The following is an 18,332-nucleotide window of genomic DNA, read 5'->3' as shown; positions in this document are numbered from 1 at the left end:
TCCATCCATCTTCTACCGCTTATCCGAGGTCGGGTCACGGGGGCAGTAGCTTTAGCAGGGACGCCAAGACTTCCCTTTCCCCAGCCACTTCATACATCTCTTCTGGGGGGATCCCAAGGCGTTCCCAAGCCAGCCGAGAGACGTAGTCTCTCCAGCGTGTCCTGGGTCGTCCCCGGGGTCTCCTCCCGGTGGGACGTGCCCGGAACACCTCACCGGGGAGGCGTCTGGGAGGCATCCGAATCAGATGCCCCAGCCACCTCATCTGGCTCCTCTTGATGTGAAGGAGCAACGGCTCTACTCTGAGATCCTCCCGGATAACCGAGCTTCTCACACTATCTTTAAGGGAGAGCCCGGACACCCTGCGGAGGAAACTCATTTCGGCCTCTTGTATCCGGGATCTCGTTCTTTCGGTCACGACCCACAGCTCGTGACCATAGGTGAGGGTAGGACCGTAGATCGACCGGTAAATCGAGAGCTTCGCCTTTCGGCTTAGCTCCTTCTTTACCACAACGGATCCATACAAAGTCCGCATCACTGCAGACGCTGCACCGATCCACCTGTCGATCTCCCGTTCCATTCTTCCCTCACTCGTGAACAAGACCCCAAGATAATTGAACTCCTCCACTTGGAGCAGGATCTCATCCCCGACCTGGAGAGGGCACGCCAACCTTTTCCGACTGAGGACCATGGTCTCAGATTTGGAGGTGCTGATTCTCATCCCAGCCGCTTCACACTTGGCTGCGAACTGCTCCAATGAGAGTTGGAGGTCACGGCTTGATGAAGCCAACAGAACCACATCATCTGCAAAAAGGAGACACTTTTAAAATGTCAAACATGAATTAAATATTTACCTGGTACAGAGGAAACATTCACACAGTTTGACATGTCAAGAAGTGCTGAAGCTGCATCGGCTCTCTTCTTCTGGGTCTCCCTCTGCTCTTTTGTATCTTGCATACTGCACACTGTTTTTTATTTAGCGATAATTTCAAGTTGTTGCCCGTAGGCATGACTGTGAGTGCGAATGGTTGTTTGTTTCTATGTGCCCTGCGATTGTCTGGCAACCAGTTCAGGGTGTACCCCGCCTCCTGCCCGATGACAGCTGGGATAGGCTTCAGCACGCCCGCGACCCGAGTGAGGAGAAGCGGCTCAGTAAATGGATGGAAGGATACTAATGAGTAAATATTAGTAGGCTGACTTACGGTGTCAGGGAAAAAGTGGCTTAAATTACAAAACTCACATCGGTCACAGTAGTATGAAGTGTGAGCGTCGTCCACACAGGCCAGAACGAGCGCACGCAGGCAGGACTTTTGAACGTCGCGTCTGCAGTTGCCGTGTTGTCAAACATATATTGACAAATATCCGGAACAATCTGCGTTACGGGCGTAACGAGTCAGCGTGCAGTGATTTCCGTCACAAAATACAGATGATTCATTAACATTCGACAGCTCTCATCCAACCACAATCAAAAGCACTTTATCCTGGCACAATTTATCCGGATTGTTTTTTTTGTTTTTGTTTGCCATTTTGAAGAATGACAAGCCGGAAACAACACAATCCAAAATGAAAAAGAACACGGCTTTTTGTGTCAGGAGTAGAAAGTACACATATTTGCCTGAAAATGTAGGGAGTCGAGGTAAAAAAGTATGCTGAAAAATAAATATTCCAGTGAAGTATAGACCCCAAATTTGTACTGAAGTAAAGTAATGAACATCCCAGGGGAGGAGCGGGTGGAGGCCGCCCAAGAGCCAAAGTCACCCAAGTACAGCGCTACCTTGACGTACCAGTGCCCCACCTGAGCAGTTTTCACACTTAGGCCTTGTCGCTTGGGCCATTTCTTGCTTTGTGTTGCCAGCATTTTGCTTTTGGAGGCTTTCCAATGCATGAAAGACATTTCAATACTTTTTAATGGGAAAAATGGATTTGATGTACAAGTAAATGGAGTCACCCTCACTGTTTTAAGCAGTGTACTTTAATCAGGATCACATATACACGTTACAGTTTAGCACCAAAAGTCATTTTTTTACAGTCTATTTCAATCAATCATTCACTTATTTGATATTGACATCACTAAAACATTGGACAAAATGCATGCATGCTCAAAAAAATGAAACTGGCACTCATTTCCAATAATATCAATACATTTTGGAGCAATTGGTAAAGAACTAATTCCCTTTCGAACACCCCTTTTTCATCAACAAAATTGAAAATTGAAAAGCACTGGCATAGCTGGTGTGGGAAAAGGAATGTACCATACTATGAAGTGGCAGTAATTGGTCATATTTGTATATCGCAGCTGTCAGGTGGAATCCCCTCACCTTCAAAATGACAACTTTTCAGGAAATTGCTTGAGTTTCCAAACACCGCCTTGTTCAAGCTGGTATTACGTTGGATATCTTACATTGCTGTCAACCATTTGCTAAAATCACTTAATTTTTCCCCCCATTAATGTACACACAGCACCCCATATTGACAGAAAAAAAAATCATTGTTGAAATTTTTGCTGATTTATTAAAAAAGAAAAACTGAAATATCACACAGCCATAAGTATTCCGACCCTTTGCTGTGACACTCATATATTTAACTCGGGTGCTGTCCATTTCTTCTGATCATCCTTCAAATGGTTCTACACCTTCATTGGAGTCCAGCTGTGTTTGATTATACTGATCGGACTTGATTAGGAGATCCAGGTGTGAAAAACTTGTTGCATCATTCCCAAAAAGACTCATGGCTGTATTAGCTCAAAAGGGCGATTCTACTAAAAACTGAGCAAAGGGTCTGAATACTTATGGCTGTGTGATATTTCAGTTATTCTTTTTTAATAAATCTGCAAAAATTTCAACAATTCCGCTTTTTTCTGTCAATATGGGGTGCTGTGTGTACATTAAGGAGGAGAAAAAATTAACCTCAATGATTTTAGCAAATGGATGCAATATAACTGAAAAATTGAAGGGGGTCTGAATACTTTCAGTACCCACTGTATGTATTGAATCGGCCTCGTGCCAGAGATTTCCAACGCGACTGAAAATCAAATATTTTATCAGTAAATGATTCCACTGATGACCACTGGGCGGCTGCTGCCGTGCAAGGCGCTGCCAGGCTCACTGGGAGCAAATTAGGGTTCGGTGTCTTGCCCAAGGACACTTCCACATACGGACAGTCGGAGCCAGGGTTCGAACCGGCGACCCTTCGGTCACTGGACGACCCGCTCTACTGATCCACAGCCGCCCTCTTTCCCACCACCTTTAACTAGTCCCTTTTAAGTATTTTGGCAACAGTGTTCATTCTCAACACTCACGGGGCTTTTAGAAACTATATGGACAAGAAGAAGATACATACAATAAAAGCTGATACACAGAATACAAGGAAGTAGATTTCTGTCAGCAACATAGTAATTACTTTTATATTAAACATTTACATTTCCATTAAAAGCTTCTTGATCACTGCTTGTCTCACCAGGACACTTGTGTGTCTTAAACGGAGCCTTACGAGAGAATCTTTGACCACAACCTGAGCAGGAAAAAGGTTTCTCACCGGTGTGTGTTCTTGTGTGACCTGTCAAATGACCATTGTGAGTGAATCTTTGACCACAACCTGAGCAGGAAAAAGGCTTCTCTCCAGTGTGTGTTCTTGCGTGACCTGTCAAATGTCCCTTGTGAGTGAATCTTTGACCACAAACTGAGCAGGCAAAAGGCTTCTCACCAGTGTGGGTTCTTGTGTGTATTATTAAAGTTCCCTTTTCAGAGAACCTTTGACCACAAACTGAGCAGGCAAAGGGCTTCTCTCCAGTGTGTGTTCTTGTGTGGCTTGTCAAATGTCCTTTTCGAGAGAATCTTTGACCACAAACTGAGCAGGCAAAGGGCTTCTCTCCAGTGTGTGTTCTTGTGTGACTTTTTAAGCTTTCCTTGTGAGAGAATCTTTGACCACAAACTGAGCAGGCAAAAGGTTTCTCACCAGTGTGTGTTCTTGTGTGGCTTGTCAAATGTCCTTTTCGAGAGAATCTTTGACCACAAACTGAGCAGGCAAAGGGCTTCTCTCCAGTGTGTGTTCTTGTGTGACTTTTTAAGGTTCCCTTCTGAGAGAATCTTTGACCACAAACTGAGCAGGCAAAGGGCTTCTCTCCAGTGTGTGTTCTTGTGTGACTTGTCAAATGTTCCCTTTGAGAGAATCTTTGACCACAAACTGAGCAGGCAAAAGGCTTGTCACCAGTGTGCGTTCTTGTGTGTCTATTTAAGCTTTCCTTGTGAGAGAATCTTTGACCACAAACTGAGCAGGCAAAGGGCTTCTCTCCAGTGTGTGTTCTTGTGTGGCTTGTCAAATGTCCTTTTCGAGAGAATCTTTGACCACAAACTGAGCAGGCAAAGGGCTTCTCTCCAGTGTGTGTTCTTGTGTGACTTTTTAAGGTTCCCTTCTGAGAGAATCTTTGACCACAAACTGAGCATGCAAAATGTTTCTCTCCAGTGTGTATTTTCATGTGTTGTTTGAAATTGCTCTTAGAAGGAAAGGTTTTCCTACATTTAGAACATTTCCAGCATTTATTGAAAGTGTGACATGTCATATCACCTTCCAACTGTTCATCATCAACATCATCATCATCACCGTCTGTTTGTGATCCTCCACAGTGGTCTCCATCACTTGAACTGTTGCTGTTTGGTGACACCAGTCGATGGAACCTGGGTGATTTCCTCCTGCTCTTCCTCTTTAATGTGAAGGAACTCTTCCTCCTCCTCTTTGATGTGTTGAACCTCTTCATCCTCCTCTTCTTCTTTGATGTGAGGGGACACTGACTGCTGCCGCTCAGGATGAAGATTTTCACTGACGTCTGCAAGACAAAAGAAGACAAACACAAATGGGTCAAATTTAATTTGTTTACAATATTGACAACCACCTTGGGCCTCGATCCTGTTTACACGTTAGCGCCTTCAACCAGAGAGCCTAATGGGACTAATGGGGTGACGCAAAATAGTAGAACAGCGGAACGCAGCAAAGTTGGGCGACCATTCAATGTGGATGCACCGTTTTTTGTTTTTTTACACGTCATCATCCATAGAAGTTGAAAAAAGTAATGCTATTTGTGACAAAGTAAGGAAGAGAAATCACAGGTTTCAAATTTAAAGAGTGAAAGTAAATTGTTGACAGTAAAAAAAAAAGTATAGACAACAAAAATGTACTTAAGTACAGTAAAGAATAATGTGTACAGTAATAAAACTGCGATATAGGAGGGTTTACTGAACTTGGTTACTTCCCACCATGGAAGACTGATTTGACTTGGCAACAAATGTTTACTCAACTTGCCTACAAGACACAAAAAGGGCAAAAATCTTGTTGGCAATTTTCCAAACACGTCGTGTTGGTTGTGTAACACTGTTACACTTTGATCACACAACAATGGCCACAAGCCTTTCAGATCTTCTGAAATTTGGCCTACAACCCTCAATCCACATCATCATGAGGGGATGCCATCAGACTACACGCGATTGGATATTATAAAAAAAAAAAGATATGTAACGTCAGACAGTGCTCATCAGAAAAACCTAGGAATAATATTAAAATTAGAATGTATTTCATAAAACAAGTGAGAGAGAAGTGAACCCACCTGCTCTGTGTACCACAATTCGAGGCTGCAGATTGAACGCAGCGTCCAGTAGTTGACGTTGTGGCTCCTTCTCCTCTTTTGGGCCACAAAGTTCCTCCTCGTACTCTTCTGTCCTTGCACACATTTTCACACGACGATCGCAACACTTTCCGCTCTACGTTGGAGGGATGAGAAAAGCAAGTGCAAATCAGATGACATCGAGATTACGATTTGGACAGTGTGGGTTAAACACTACGTTGGTTAAAATGGCAAAGCACCAAAGTCAACAAGAGGAAACAGGAGAACGGAATGATGCACTGGAAGAAATATGAGACAGAAAGAAAACAGCTCATTTGTGACAAAGGGAGAGAACATTTGTGTTTGAACACTGTCGAGATTCTACAAATGGATTCATAAAATAGGTGTTACAGGATGTTATTACTGCGGTCAAGCCAGCCTCCACTCGGAAAGTAGCAGCCAAGCCAGCCGCCGGAGAAACCGGAGTGCCCGGAGAAAACCCACGCAGGTACGGGGAGAACATGCAAATTCCACACAGGCGGGGCCGGGGATTGAACCCTGCTCCTCAGAACTGTGAGGCAGATGCTCCAACTAGTCGTACACCGTGCCGCCTGAATTAAAACATTCATTAAAAAAATGTCAATACTACTTCTTTTAAGAAATAGAAATAATCCTGTTGGTATCACAACACCTTTTACCCTTCTCATACATGTAGGAGACAATTACAGGATAATACTACATTACTGCCATCACCATTTGATGTAATATATCTGCAATCTGTAAAAAAACCAGATTGTTTTATCATTAAATACGATTTTTCCATCCATTTCAACAGCACTTATCCTGTTGAGTCGCGGGGTATTGGAGGCTCCCCATACTGAGTTCGGGCAAAAGACAGAAAAAACCCTGAGGGCACATACACTGTAGAGACCATCACTGAGTGGGAACCAAACCCACGCTGGCTGCATTGAAGTCAGGCAAATGAACCACGACACCATCAGTAACTGGAAGGAAAACAGTATATTTTAAATAGTTACAAGAAAGACGGTTTTCTATTTTTTTTTTAAATCTTGATCAAACCTCTTTTAGTGGAGACCGGGTGTGGTGTAGTGTCCCCCAGAACTGGACTGGTGTTGTGATATCTCAAAAAAAAATTAAATTCATGTTTTAAATCAGTGGTAGTGAAACGGAAATATACCAATTTCAGGAGACTTTTATTTTGTAATGCCACATCAGATTTGGGTGGGACCACTTTTGTTGGAGACCTGGAGTGGTGTAGGGTCCCCCAGAACTGGACTGGTGTTGCGATAACTCATAGATTTTTTTTTTTAAATGAATTTTTGAAATCCGTGTCCATGACAGTGAAATATACCAATTTCAGGAGACTTTTATTTTGAAATGCCACATCAGATTTGGATGGGACCTCTTTTGTTGGGGACCTGGGGTGGTGTAGTGTACCCCAGAACTGGACTGGTGTTGTGATAACACATATATTTTTTAAAATAATTTTTGAAATCCGTGATCATGACAGTGAAATATACCAATTTCAAGAGTCTTTTATTTTGAAATGCCACATCAGATTTGGATGGGACCTCTTTCGTTGGAGACATGGCGTGGTGTAGTGTCCCCCAGAACCGGACGGGTGTTGTGATAACTCACAGATTTTTTTTTTTTTAAATAATTTTTGAAATCCGTGTTCATGACAGTGAAATATACCAATTTCAGGGGACTTTTATTTTGAAATGCCACATCAGATTTGGATGGGACCTCTTTTATTGGAGACCTGGGGTGGTGAAGTGTCCCCCAGAACTGGACTGGTGTTGTGATAACGCACAGATTATTTTAAAATAATTTTTGAAATCCTATTACCGTAATGCCTAGTATGAACAAAATTTGGGGCGGCTGGCTTGACTGCTACTTTACGAGACTGGTTGACCGCAGTATGTTATTTATTTTTATCTCATTTAATTGTTCGTATTAATATTCTGGTCCACGTCCTAACTCGTAGGTGACGGAAAGAAGAACACTTTACGCTCAGGCTTTTTCTCTGCTTCGCGAAATGTTGATCCCAAACGTGTCTCTTTGTTAGCATGCTAAGCTAAGCTAAACGAAGCTTGGCCGAATGGCTTCAACGTGCACGAGACGACTCCAACCGGACACGAAGATTGCACGAATGATGTTTTAGTCCTGTGAGGTATTAATGGACTTACCGTGACGAGGATTCAGCACATTCGGTGCAAATTCAGGAAAATGTTGTGCAGCACGTGGAAGCGCGTGCGGTCCTCGAAAAAAGGTCGAGGTGCAGTCTGTTCTACGGCAAGTCCACTTGGACAAACTTCGCGTCACGAACGCGCCGTGCAAAATTATCACAAAGAAAACGAAACGAGTATCTCGCGAGAGGAATCCCGCGCGGGAGGAGTGGGTTCGATTTCCGACCGAAGGTTAAATAAACTACGTACTTCTAGGTTCCTAAATTGTTCTAATGTTGAATATTAAACATGATAACGTTTGTGCATACCGCTTCTCCTGTTCAGGGTCTCTGGATCCTATCCGAAAGTCGAACATCACCACGACGGAAACTGTTGCTCTCGTGCTGTCTGTTAACAGACATTTGACTGCGGTCAACCAGCCTCCACAGTTAAAGACTGCGGTCAAGCCAGCCGCCCCTAATTTTGTTCATACTAGGCATTACGGTAATAGGTCGCCAACTCGCGGCGAAGCCACCTTCAAAATAAAAGCTTACCAATAATACGGACGTCAGTGCTCTTCGGTTTAGGAATGCAACCAGCAAAGTTAATTTGAATCTTGAAATACATTACATACATACATAAAATTTTTTTACTTTAATTGATATCTTAGGAAAAAGAAATGGTTATGGACTGCACTTATATAGCACTTTATCTACATCATCACAGTGGCCAAAGCGCTTTACAAAGCCTCACATTCACACACACATTCATAAACCAATGGGCGACTGCTGGGAGCCAATTAGGGTTCAGTGTCTTGCCCAAGGAACCTTCGACATGCGGATAGTCGTCGCAGGGATTCGAACCTACTGAGCCAAAGCCACCCCAACATAATCCCATTGGTATCGCAAGACAAGTCCAGATCTGTGGGACAGACCACCAAGGACTCCACGAAAAGAGGTTTGATGAAGATATGATAATGTATTTCAAAATAAAAGTCTCTGAAAACTGCATATTTTGCTGTCATTACCCCTGACTGAAAACAATCTGTTAAATCTTTTTAATGAGATATCACAACACCGGTCCAGTTCTGGGGGACACTACACCTCCCCAGGTCTCCAAGAAAAGAGGTCCCATCCAAATCTGATGTGGCATTTCAAAATAAAAGACCCCTGAAATTGGTATATTTCACTATCACAACCACTGATTTAAAAAATTCATTAAAAAAAAGCTATTAGGTATTGCAACACCAGTCCAGTTCTGGGGGACACTACACCACCCCAGGTATCCATCAAAAGTGGTCCCACCCAAATCTGATGTCCATGCATCCATCCATTTTCTACCGCTTATCCGAGGTCGGTTCGCGGGGGCAGTAGCTTTAGCACGGACGCCCAGACTTCCCTCTCCCCAGCCACTTCATCCAGCTGTTCCGGGGGGATACCGATGCGTTCACATGCCAGCCGAGAGACGTAGTCTCTCAACCGTGTCCTTGGTCGTCCCCGGGGTCTCCTTCCGGTGGGACGTTCCCGGAACACCTCACCAGGAAGGCGTACGGGAGGCATCCGAATCAGATGCCCCAGCTACCTCATCTGGTTCCTCTCAATGCGGAGGAGCAGCGACTCTCCTCTGAGATTCTCCCGGATGACCGAGTTTCTCACCCTATCTCGAAGCACTGACACTCTGCGGAGGAAACCCGCTTGTATCCGGGTTCTTGTTCTTTCGGTCACGACCCACAGCTCGTGGCCATAGGTGAGGGTAGGAACGTAGATCGAGTGGTAAATCGAGCGCTTCGCCTTTCGGCTTAGCTCCTTCTTTACCACAACGGACCGATACAAAGTCCGCATCACTGCAGATGCTGAACCGATCCGCCTGTTGATCTCCCGTTCCATTCTTCCCTCACTCGTGAACAAGACCCCAAGATACTAGAACTCCTCCACTTGGGGCAGGATCTCATCCCCGATCTGGAGAGGGCACGCCACCCTTTTCCGACTGAGGACCATGTTCTTAGATTTAGAGGTGCTGATTCTCATCCCAGCAGCTTCACACTCGGTTGCGAACTGCTCGAATGAGAGTTGGAGATCACGGCTTGATGAAGCCAACAGAACCACATGCTCTGCAAAAAACAGAGATGCAATTCTGAGGCCACCATAACGGACCCCCTCTATGCCTCGGCTGCGCCTAGAAATTCTGTCCATGAAAGTTATGAACAGAATCGGTGACAAAGAGCAGCCTTGGTGGAGTCCAACCCTCACCGGAAACGAGTCCGACTTACTGCCGGAAATGTGGAACAAACTCTCACACCGGTCGTACAAGGACCGAACAGCCCGTATCAGTATCAGTATCAGTACCATACTCCCGAAGCACCCCCCACAGGACCCCCGAGGTACACGGTCGAACACCTTTTCCAGGTACACAAAACACATGGAGACTGGTTGGGCAAACTCCCATCCACCCTCGAGGACCCTCCCGATGATACAGAGCTGGTCCACCGTTCCACTGCCAGGACGAAAACCACACTGCTCCTCCTGAATCTGAGATTCGACTTCACGACGAACCATCCTCTCCATCACCCCCGAATAGACCTTACCAGGGAGGCTGAGGAGTGTGATCCCCCTGTAGCTGGAACACACCCTCCGGTCCACCTTCTTAAAAAGGGGGACCACCACCCCAGTCTGCCAATCCAGAGGCACTGTCCCCGATGTCCGAGCGATGTTGCAGAGGCGTGTCAACCAGGACAGCACCACAACATCCAGAGCCTTTCGGAACTCCGGGCGAATCTCATCCACCCCTGGGGCCTTGCCACCGATGACCTTTTTCACCACCTCGGTGACCTCAACCCCAGAGACAGGACTGTTCTGTTATTGGACGGCTTGTCCATAACGAACACCATGTTCAAGCATAAGGGTGTCCACACGTGCACTTGCCACCAGGACACCCTAGGTCGCAGTTCGATGATCGACTTTTTGGTCGTGTCATCGGACTTGCGGCCGCATGTCTTGGACACCCGGGTGAAGAGAGGGGCGGAGCTGTCAACTGATCACCACCTGGTGGTGAGTTGGCTCCGATGGTGGGGGAAGATGCCGGTCCGACGTGGCAGGCCCAAACGTATTGTGAGGGTCTGCTGGGAACGTCTGGCAGAATCCCCTGTCAGAAGGAGTTTCAAATCCCACCTCCGACAGAACTTTGCTCATGTTCCGGGGGAGGCGGGGGACATCGAGCCTGAGTGGACCATGATCCGCACCTCCATTGCTGAGGCGGCCGACCGGAGCTGTGGCCATAAGGTGGTCGGTGCCTGTCGTGGCGGCAATCCCCGAACCCGTTGGTGGACACCAAATGGTGAGGGATGCCGTCAAGCTGAAGAAGGAGTCCCATCGGGCCTTTTTGGCATGTGGGACTCCTGAGACAGCTGATTGGTACCGGCTGGCCAAGCTGAATGCAGCTTTGGTGGTCGCTGAAGCAAAAACCCAGGTATGGGAGGAGTTTGGTGAGGCCATGGAGAAAGTCTTCCGGACGGCTTCGAGGAAATTCTGGTCCACCATCCGGTGTCTCATGAGCAGTGCACCATCAACACTGTGTATAGTAGGGATGGGGCGCTGCTGACCTCGACTCGGGACGTTGTGAGCCGATGGGGAGAATACGTTGAAGACCTCCTCAATTCCACCGACACGCCTTCCCATGAGGCAGCAGACTCCGGGGTCTCTGAGGCGGGCTCTCCCATCTATGAGGTTGAGGTCACCGAGGTGGTTAAAAAGCTCATCGGTGGCAAGGTGGATGAGATTCGCCCAGAGTTCCGAAAGGCTCTGGATATTGTGGGGCTGTCCTGGTTGACACGCCTCTGCAACATCGCATGGACATCGGGGACAGTACCTCTGGATTGGCAGACTGGGGTGGTGGTCCCCCTCTATTCAGGGGGGCTGCAGAGGAGTGTCCGTCGGGAAGTCGAATCTCAGATTCAGGAGGAGCAGTGTGGTTTTCGTCCTGGCCGTGGAACAGTGGACCAGCTCTACACCCTCGGCAGAGTCTTCGAGGGTGCATGGGAGTTCGCCCAACCAGTCTACATGTATTTTGTGGACTTGGAGAAAGCGTTCGACCGTGTCCCTCGGGGAGTCCTGTGGGGGGTGCTTCGGGAGTATGGGGTCCCGAACCCCCTTGGGCTGCTTGGTCCCTGTACGACCAGAGTCAGAGTTTGGTCCGCATATCCGGCAGTAAGTCGGACTCGTTTCCGGTGAGGGTCTGACTCCACCAAGGCTGGCCTTTGTCACCGATTCTGTTTTATGGACAGAATTTCAAGGCGCAGCCGAGGCGTAGAGGGGGTTCGGTTTGCTGCCCTCAATATTGCATCACTGCTTTTTGCAGATGATGTGGTCCTGTTGGCTTCATCAAGCCGTGACCTCCAACTCTCACTGGAGCAGTTCGCAGCCCAGTATTGTTGGATTGTTCTATTTGTACTCATGAAGCTATGTTCCTTTCTTTAACAATTAAGTTCCATTTCCAAAACATCCAAGACCAGAGAGAGGGGTGCCCACATCTTAGGATGACTCCCTTTTCTTCTTCATAGCACCCAAGGTAGATTACTGAAGAATGATGTTCTTAGGATGACTCCCTTTTCTGATAACACCCAAGGCCAGAGGTACCTTCTGCTAAACATATATCAAAACCTTCTACTGAACAGTCATAACGAAACCTTCTGACGTGTATAAAAGGAGTTAGCTCAAATAAACAAGTTGTGTCATTCACTGATCCTGCACTCTGGTGGGCAGTTGATTGAATGCACCCTGAGACTCAGCACGTTGGTGTCTTGTTTTTTCCTCTCTCTTTGGACAAAGAAAACGAACACGCGAGGTCGATTGAAGGTTCCATGATCTATTGAACATTGACATTATATTACATCCTTCACAGTATGAAGCGGCTGGGATGAGAATCAGCAGAATGAGCCAGGCTAGCTAGCTATCGTGTCACTAAGTTAATATTCATCGCTGATTTGTCGAGTGTTGGCATAATGTGATGAATGGTGCATTTGATTGATGGGACAAAATATGCCTCAATTGTTGAGCCGATGCAGGTCCAAAAATGATGATGATGATTGGCCAGATGTACCACAAATGTCCACCAGATGGAGCCAGACTAGACCTAACACAGTGGTTCCACCAGGTAGCGCAGTAGGTACAGTGACACGTCGACTTGACTTTGGCTGTTCTGTTTTTACTCTGCTACTGGTATGATGGAGAAGATGCTCCTCAATCTCCTCAATTCCTCTGCTCCGTTTACATTTTCCTGTAGGAAATGGAAAACAGCATTTTGTGATATAAAGCAGTAAAGGTTATATTTTTTAATGATATCAATGCATTTTATTTTGGGTGCCTTTCATGTCACTTAATGTCACCTACACTGGGTTAAAGAGCAATATCAAATTAATACATGAACAATAAAAGACAGCAACATAGTACACAAGAATCAATAATAGATAAGTAGTTAAATACAAACCATTTATAATGACTATAACCTCAAATATTTAAATGTCCTGAGTCAAAAAATGATTTGATAGCGGCAGCTACGTTTGAATCGCCGGTTAACGCTCATTTGTTGTTGTGACTAGTTATTTTCTGTAGTTTTTTGGTTTGCTGTTGTTTATTTGTTGTTGTGATCAGTTTTTTCCTGTTGTTTTTTTGGATTTCCCGTTGTGTTTTGCTATTTTATTGGAATTAGTTAATTGCTGTCTTGTTTTTTTAACTTGCTGTTGTGTTTAGTTCTTTGCTGTTGTGTTTTGCACTTTAGCGCCGCCATACAGATGTACGGGATAAGGGATAAACATTTTTTTTTAACAAAACAAAACACATCACCACTGTTTGATCTTCACCCACCTGAAAGAATAGTGTTTCACAAACTGGGCGTTTGCGGGTGCCACAGTTCTGAAACCCCTGAAACAGGCGTCAAGGCCCACTTACCAAAGTGGGAGGAGAGAAGTCTGAATTGGATTCTGGAGCCGTGTCCCACTTCATACATCGTACTCATCCATCAGCTGCAACTCAGCTGTTGGTTCGCTTACCTAAATCAGGTGACACTCTTCAAAAGGAGCAACTGGTTCCTGCCTCTTGAAATCTACAATAAGCTTCCCCCAATGGAAACATACTGGGACCACCACATAATAAATTTCCACTTCAACTTCCAATTTGGCTCAAGCAGTTGATAACTTGAATCAGGGAAAAATATCATTTGCATAATAATTCGGAATGCAGTGTAAGTTCAATTCGCATCCGGTGTGAATGCACCATAAGTCAATTCACAACGAGACGTTCACGTAACACTTGCTAGCTCTTAAATAACAACATGCAACATGTTATTTGTTTATGTTTTCAAAGTTGTCAAAATGGATATTGTATACAATTGAAATTAAAACACTTCTTTTGACTTTTTGACTTTGAGACTGTGTATTTTATTTTTTTACTTTTACTTAAGTAGAAGTGCCGATTCAACTCCGCTACTAAAGTACAGAGCGAAAGTAATTTTGCCACCTGTCAATTTTGCTGAACTCAAAGCAAAAGTCATCTTTTATTTGAAATTCACATTGTTTACAGCATTCTGATCTGACGCCACCTCGCAGTTTCTGCAGCACGCCGAGGCCGCTCTCCTGGTATTCGGATCTACTCAGCCAGAAGGATTCCTTGTCCTTCATGATGTTGGCGAGCACGGCGCCACCCAGGAACACCATGTGTTTGTGGTGTGGGGGGTCCTCGATGCGAATCTTGAACTTCTGTGGAGGTGGAGTACAACAAAATAACGTGCGACAGAGAATACAAACCTACAGTATAAGGGGCTGTCAGGGACATCATTCAGGTTTTACTCGCATACAGAGGAGTAAAACCCTCTCAAATACGCCCCTATACAGTAATATACAGAAATACAAGCCCCAATTCCAATGACGTTGGGATGTTGTGTAAAGCTTAAATAAAGACAGAATACTATGATTTGCAAATCCTTTTCGACCCATATTCAATTGAATACACAAGCTATTCAATGTTCAAACTGAGAAACTTTGTTTTTTTTTTGTTTTGCAAAGATTCATTTTGAATTTGATGCCGACAACACTTTCCCAAAAAGCAGGGACAGGGTCATGTTTATCACTGGTATAACAAGTTTGTTTTCCACACCAAAAACCAGGGGATATTCTAGCATGCAGGTTCAAAATGCTCTTAATCTAAACCTGAGTTCCAACTCGACCTCCCCTTCTTCTTCTTCTTTTCCCTTGGGCTTGTCCCTTTAGGGGTCGCCACAGCGCGTCATCTTTTTCCATGTAAGCCTACCTCCTGCATCCTCCTCTCGAACACCAACTGCCATCATGTCTTCCCTCACGACATCCATCAACCTTCTCTTTGGTCTTCCTCTTGCTCTCTTGCCTGGCAGCTCCATCCTCGTCATCCTTCTACCAATATAGTCACTCTCTCTCCTCTGGATGTGTCCAAACCATCGAAGTCTGCTCTCTCTAACTTTGTCTCCAAAACATCGAACCTTGGCTGACCCTCTGAAGAGCTCATTTTTAATTTTATCCAACCTGATCACTCCGAGAGCAAACCTCAACATCTTCATTTCCGCCACCTCCAGCTCTGCTTCCTGTTGTCTCTTCAGTGCCACTGTTTCTAATCCGTACATCTTGGCTGGCCTCACCACTGTTTTATAAACTTTGTCCTTCATCCTAGCAGAGACTCTTCTGTCACAAAACACACCTGACACCTTCCTCCACCCGTTCCAACCTGCTTGGACCCGTTTCTTCACTTCCTGACCACACTCCCCATTGCTCTGGACGGTTGACCCCAAGTATTTAATGTCCTCAACCCTTGCTATCTCTTCTCCCTGTAGCCTCACTCTTCTCCCACCACCCCTTTCATTCATGCACATATATTCTGTCTTACTTCTGCTAATCATCATCCCTCTGCTTTCCAGTCCATGCCTCCATCTTTCTAACTGTTCCTCCACCTGCTCCCTTTCACTGCAGATCACAATGTCATCTTCAAACATCATGCTCCACGGGGATTCCAGTCTAACCTCATCTGTCAGCCTATCCATCACCACTGCAAACAGGAAGGGGCTCAGGGCTGATCCCTGATGCAGTCCCACCTCCACCTTAAATTCGTCTGTCACACCTACAGCACACCTCACGCTGTTCTGCTGCCCTCGTACATGTCCTGTATTATTCTAACGTAGTTCTCGGCCACTGCAAACCTCCGCATGCTGTACCACAGTTCCTCTCTGGGTACTCTGTCATAGGGTTTCTCTAGATCTACAAAGACACAATGTAGCTCCTACTGACCTCTGTACTTTTCCATCAACATCCTCAAGGCAAACAATGCATCTATGGTACTCTTTCTAGGCATGAAACCGTACTGTTGTTCGCATATACTCACTTCTGTCCTGAGTCTCGCCTCCACTACTCTTTCCCATAACTTCATTGTGTGGCTCATCAACTTTATTCCTCTATAGTTGCCACAGCTCTGCACATCACCGTTGTTCTTAAAAATGGGCACCAGCACACTTTTTCTCCATTCCTCAGGCATCTTCTCACCCGCGAGAATTCTATTGAACAAGCTGATGAAAAACTCCACAGCCACCTCTCCTAGATGCTTCCATACCTCCACAGGAATGTCATCAGGACCAACTGCCTTTCCATTTTTCATCCTCATCCTCTTAATGCCTTTCTAACTTCCCCCTTACTAATCATTGCCACTTCCTTGTCCACCACACCTGCCTGTTCTACTCTTCCTTCTCTCTCATTTTCCTCATTCATCAACTCCTCGAAGTATTCTTTCCATCTAGCGAGCGCACTGCTGGCACCAGTCAAAATATTTCCATCTCTATCCTTAATCACCCTAACCTGCTGCACATCCTCCCCATCTCTATCCCTCTGTCTGGCCACCTTGTATAGATCCTTTTCTCCTTCCTTAGTGTCCAACCTGGCATACATGTCATCATATGCCTCGTTTGGCCTTTGCCACCTCTACCTTTGCCCCGTGTCGCATTTCAATGTATTCCTTTCGCCTCTCCTCGGTCCTCTCAGTGTCCCACTTCTTCTTAGCTAACCTTTTTCCTTGTATGATTTCCTGTACTGTGAGGTTCCACCACCAAGTCTCCTTCTCTCCTTTCCTGCCAGAAGATACACCAAGTACTCTCCTGCCTGCCTCTCTGATCACCTTGGCTGCAGTGCTCCAGTCTTCTGGAAGCTCCTCCCGTCCACCGAGAGCCTGTCTCACCTCTTCCCGAAAAGCTGCACAACACTCGTCCTGTCTAAGCTTCCACCACATGGTTCTCTTCTCTGCCTTTGTCTTCCTAATCTTCCTCCCCACCAGAGTCATCTTACACACCACCATCCTATGCTGTCTAGCCACACTCTCCCCTACCACTACCTTACAGTTGGTAACCTCCTTCAGATTACATCGTCTGCACAAGATGTAATCCACCTGTGTGCTTCTACCTCCGCTCTTGTAGGTCACCCTATGTTCGTGCCTCTTCTGGAAAAATGTGTTCACTACAGCCATTTGCATCCTTGTTGAAATGTCTACCACCATCTGTCCCTCCAAGTTACTTTCCTGGATACCGTACTTACCCATCACTTCTTCATCACCCCTATTTCCTTCACCAACATGTCCAACACAATCTGCACCAATTACGGCTCTCTCTGTCTGGGATGCTCAGAACGACTTCGTCTAGCTCCTTCCAGAATTTCTCTTTCACCTCAAGGTCACATCCTACCTGTGGGGCATAGCCACTAATCACATTACACATAACACCCTCAATTTCAAGTTTCAGCCTCATCACTCGATCTGATACTATTTTCACCTCCAAGACATTCTAAGCCAACTCTTCTTTTAAAATAACCCCAACTCCATTTCTCTTCCTATCTACACGATGGTAAAATAATTTAAACCCTGCCCCTAAACGTCTAGCCTTACTGCCTTTCCACCTGGTCTCCTGGACACACAATATATCAACCTTTCTCCTAATCATCATGTCAACCAACTCACAGATTTTCCCGTCATAGTCCCAACATTCAAAGTCCCCACAATCAGTTCTAGTCTCTGTGCTTTCCTCTTCTCTTTCTGCCGAAGAACCCGCTTTCCACCTCTTCTTCTTCTTTGACTTCGACCCACAGTAGCTGAAGTTCCAACGGCGCCCTGCAGGTTGACGGTGCCGGTTGCGGACGTTGTTAACCCGGGCCACGACTGATCCGGTATGGAATTCTTTTGATGAACGCTCATATTTGTTTGGCAAAGTTTTAAACCGGATGCCCTTCTTGACGCAACCCTCTGCATTTATACGGGCTTGGGACCGGCCTACAGTTCGCACTGACTTGTGCCCCCCAAGGCCTGCATTTGTCCTAAAAACACTGTACACTTTTAAAATGTCAAACATGAATTAAATATTTACCTGGTACTGAGGAAACATTCACAGTTTGACATGTCAAGAAGTGCTGAAGCTGCATCGGCTCTCTTCTTCTGGGTCTCCCTCTGCTCTTTTGTATCTTGCATACTGCACACTGTTTTTTATTTAGCGATAATTTCAAGTTG

The 18,332-nt window shown here is 45.7% G+C and overlaps 4 protein-coding genes across 12 annotated transcripts in view; 1 reads left to right on the top strand and 3 right to left on the bottom strand.

Moving 5' to 3' along the window:
* The window catches only part of LOC133472567 (zinc finger protein OZF-like), a 284,984-nt gene that overhangs the window by 39,330 nt on the left and 227,322 nt on the right, over positions 1 to 18,332 (top strand). The gene's annotated exons all lie outside the window — the stretch shown is intronic.
* LOC133472547 (gastrula zinc finger protein XlCGF57.1-like) overlaps positions 1 to 18,332 on the bottom strand; it is a 220,531-nt gene that overhangs the window by 178,729 nt on the left and 23,470 nt on the right. The gene's annotated exons all lie outside the window — the stretch shown is intronic.
* The window catches only part of LOC133472553 (gastrula zinc finger protein XlCGF57.1-like), a 208,635-nt gene that overhangs the window by 178,729 nt on the left and 11,574 nt on the right, over positions 1 to 18,332 (bottom strand). The window contains exon 2 of the mRNA XM_061763554.1: positions 5,594 to 5,747. Within this exon, the coding sequence (XP_061619538.1) occupies positions 5,594 to 5,717 (124 nt within the window). The 5' untranslated portion in view covers positions 5,718 to 5,747. The remainder of the gene's footprint in view (positions 1 to 5,593; positions 5,748 to 18,332) is intronic.
* On the bottom strand, positions 1,950 to 5,734 carry LOC133472565 (gastrula zinc finger protein XlCGF57.1-like). Its single transcript, XM_061763587.1, has 2 exons — positions 5,594 to 5,734; positions 1,950 to 4,819 (listed from the first exon to the last, which is right to left on the bottom strand). The coding sequence occupies exon 2, from the start codon at positions 4,748 to 4,750 to the stop codon at positions 3,404 to 3,406; it is 1,347 nt and encodes a 448-aa protein (XP_061619571.1). The 5' UTR covers positions 4,751 to 4,819; positions 5,594 to 5,734; the 3' UTR covers positions 1,950 to 3,403.

The sequence above is a fragment of the Phyllopteryx taeniolatus genome, chromosome 23 (assembly GCF_024500385.1).
Source record: "Phyllopteryx taeniolatus isolate TA_2022b chromosome 23, UOR_Ptae_1.2, whole genome shotgun sequence".
Taxonomy (NCBI): Eukaryota; Metazoa; Chordata; class Actinopteri; order Syngnathiformes; family Syngnathidae; genus Phyllopteryx; species Phyllopteryx taeniolatus.
Note: the sequence above shows the minus strand (reverse complement) of the source record. Positions and strands in the feature narration are given on the sequence as shown.

What these genes read in the sequence shown, in the direction of transcription:
- LOC133472565 (XM_061763587.1), bottom strand. Translation starts at nt 4,750, where the DNA reads ATGAAGAGGTTCAACACATCAAAGAGGAGGAGGAAGAGTTCCTTCACA.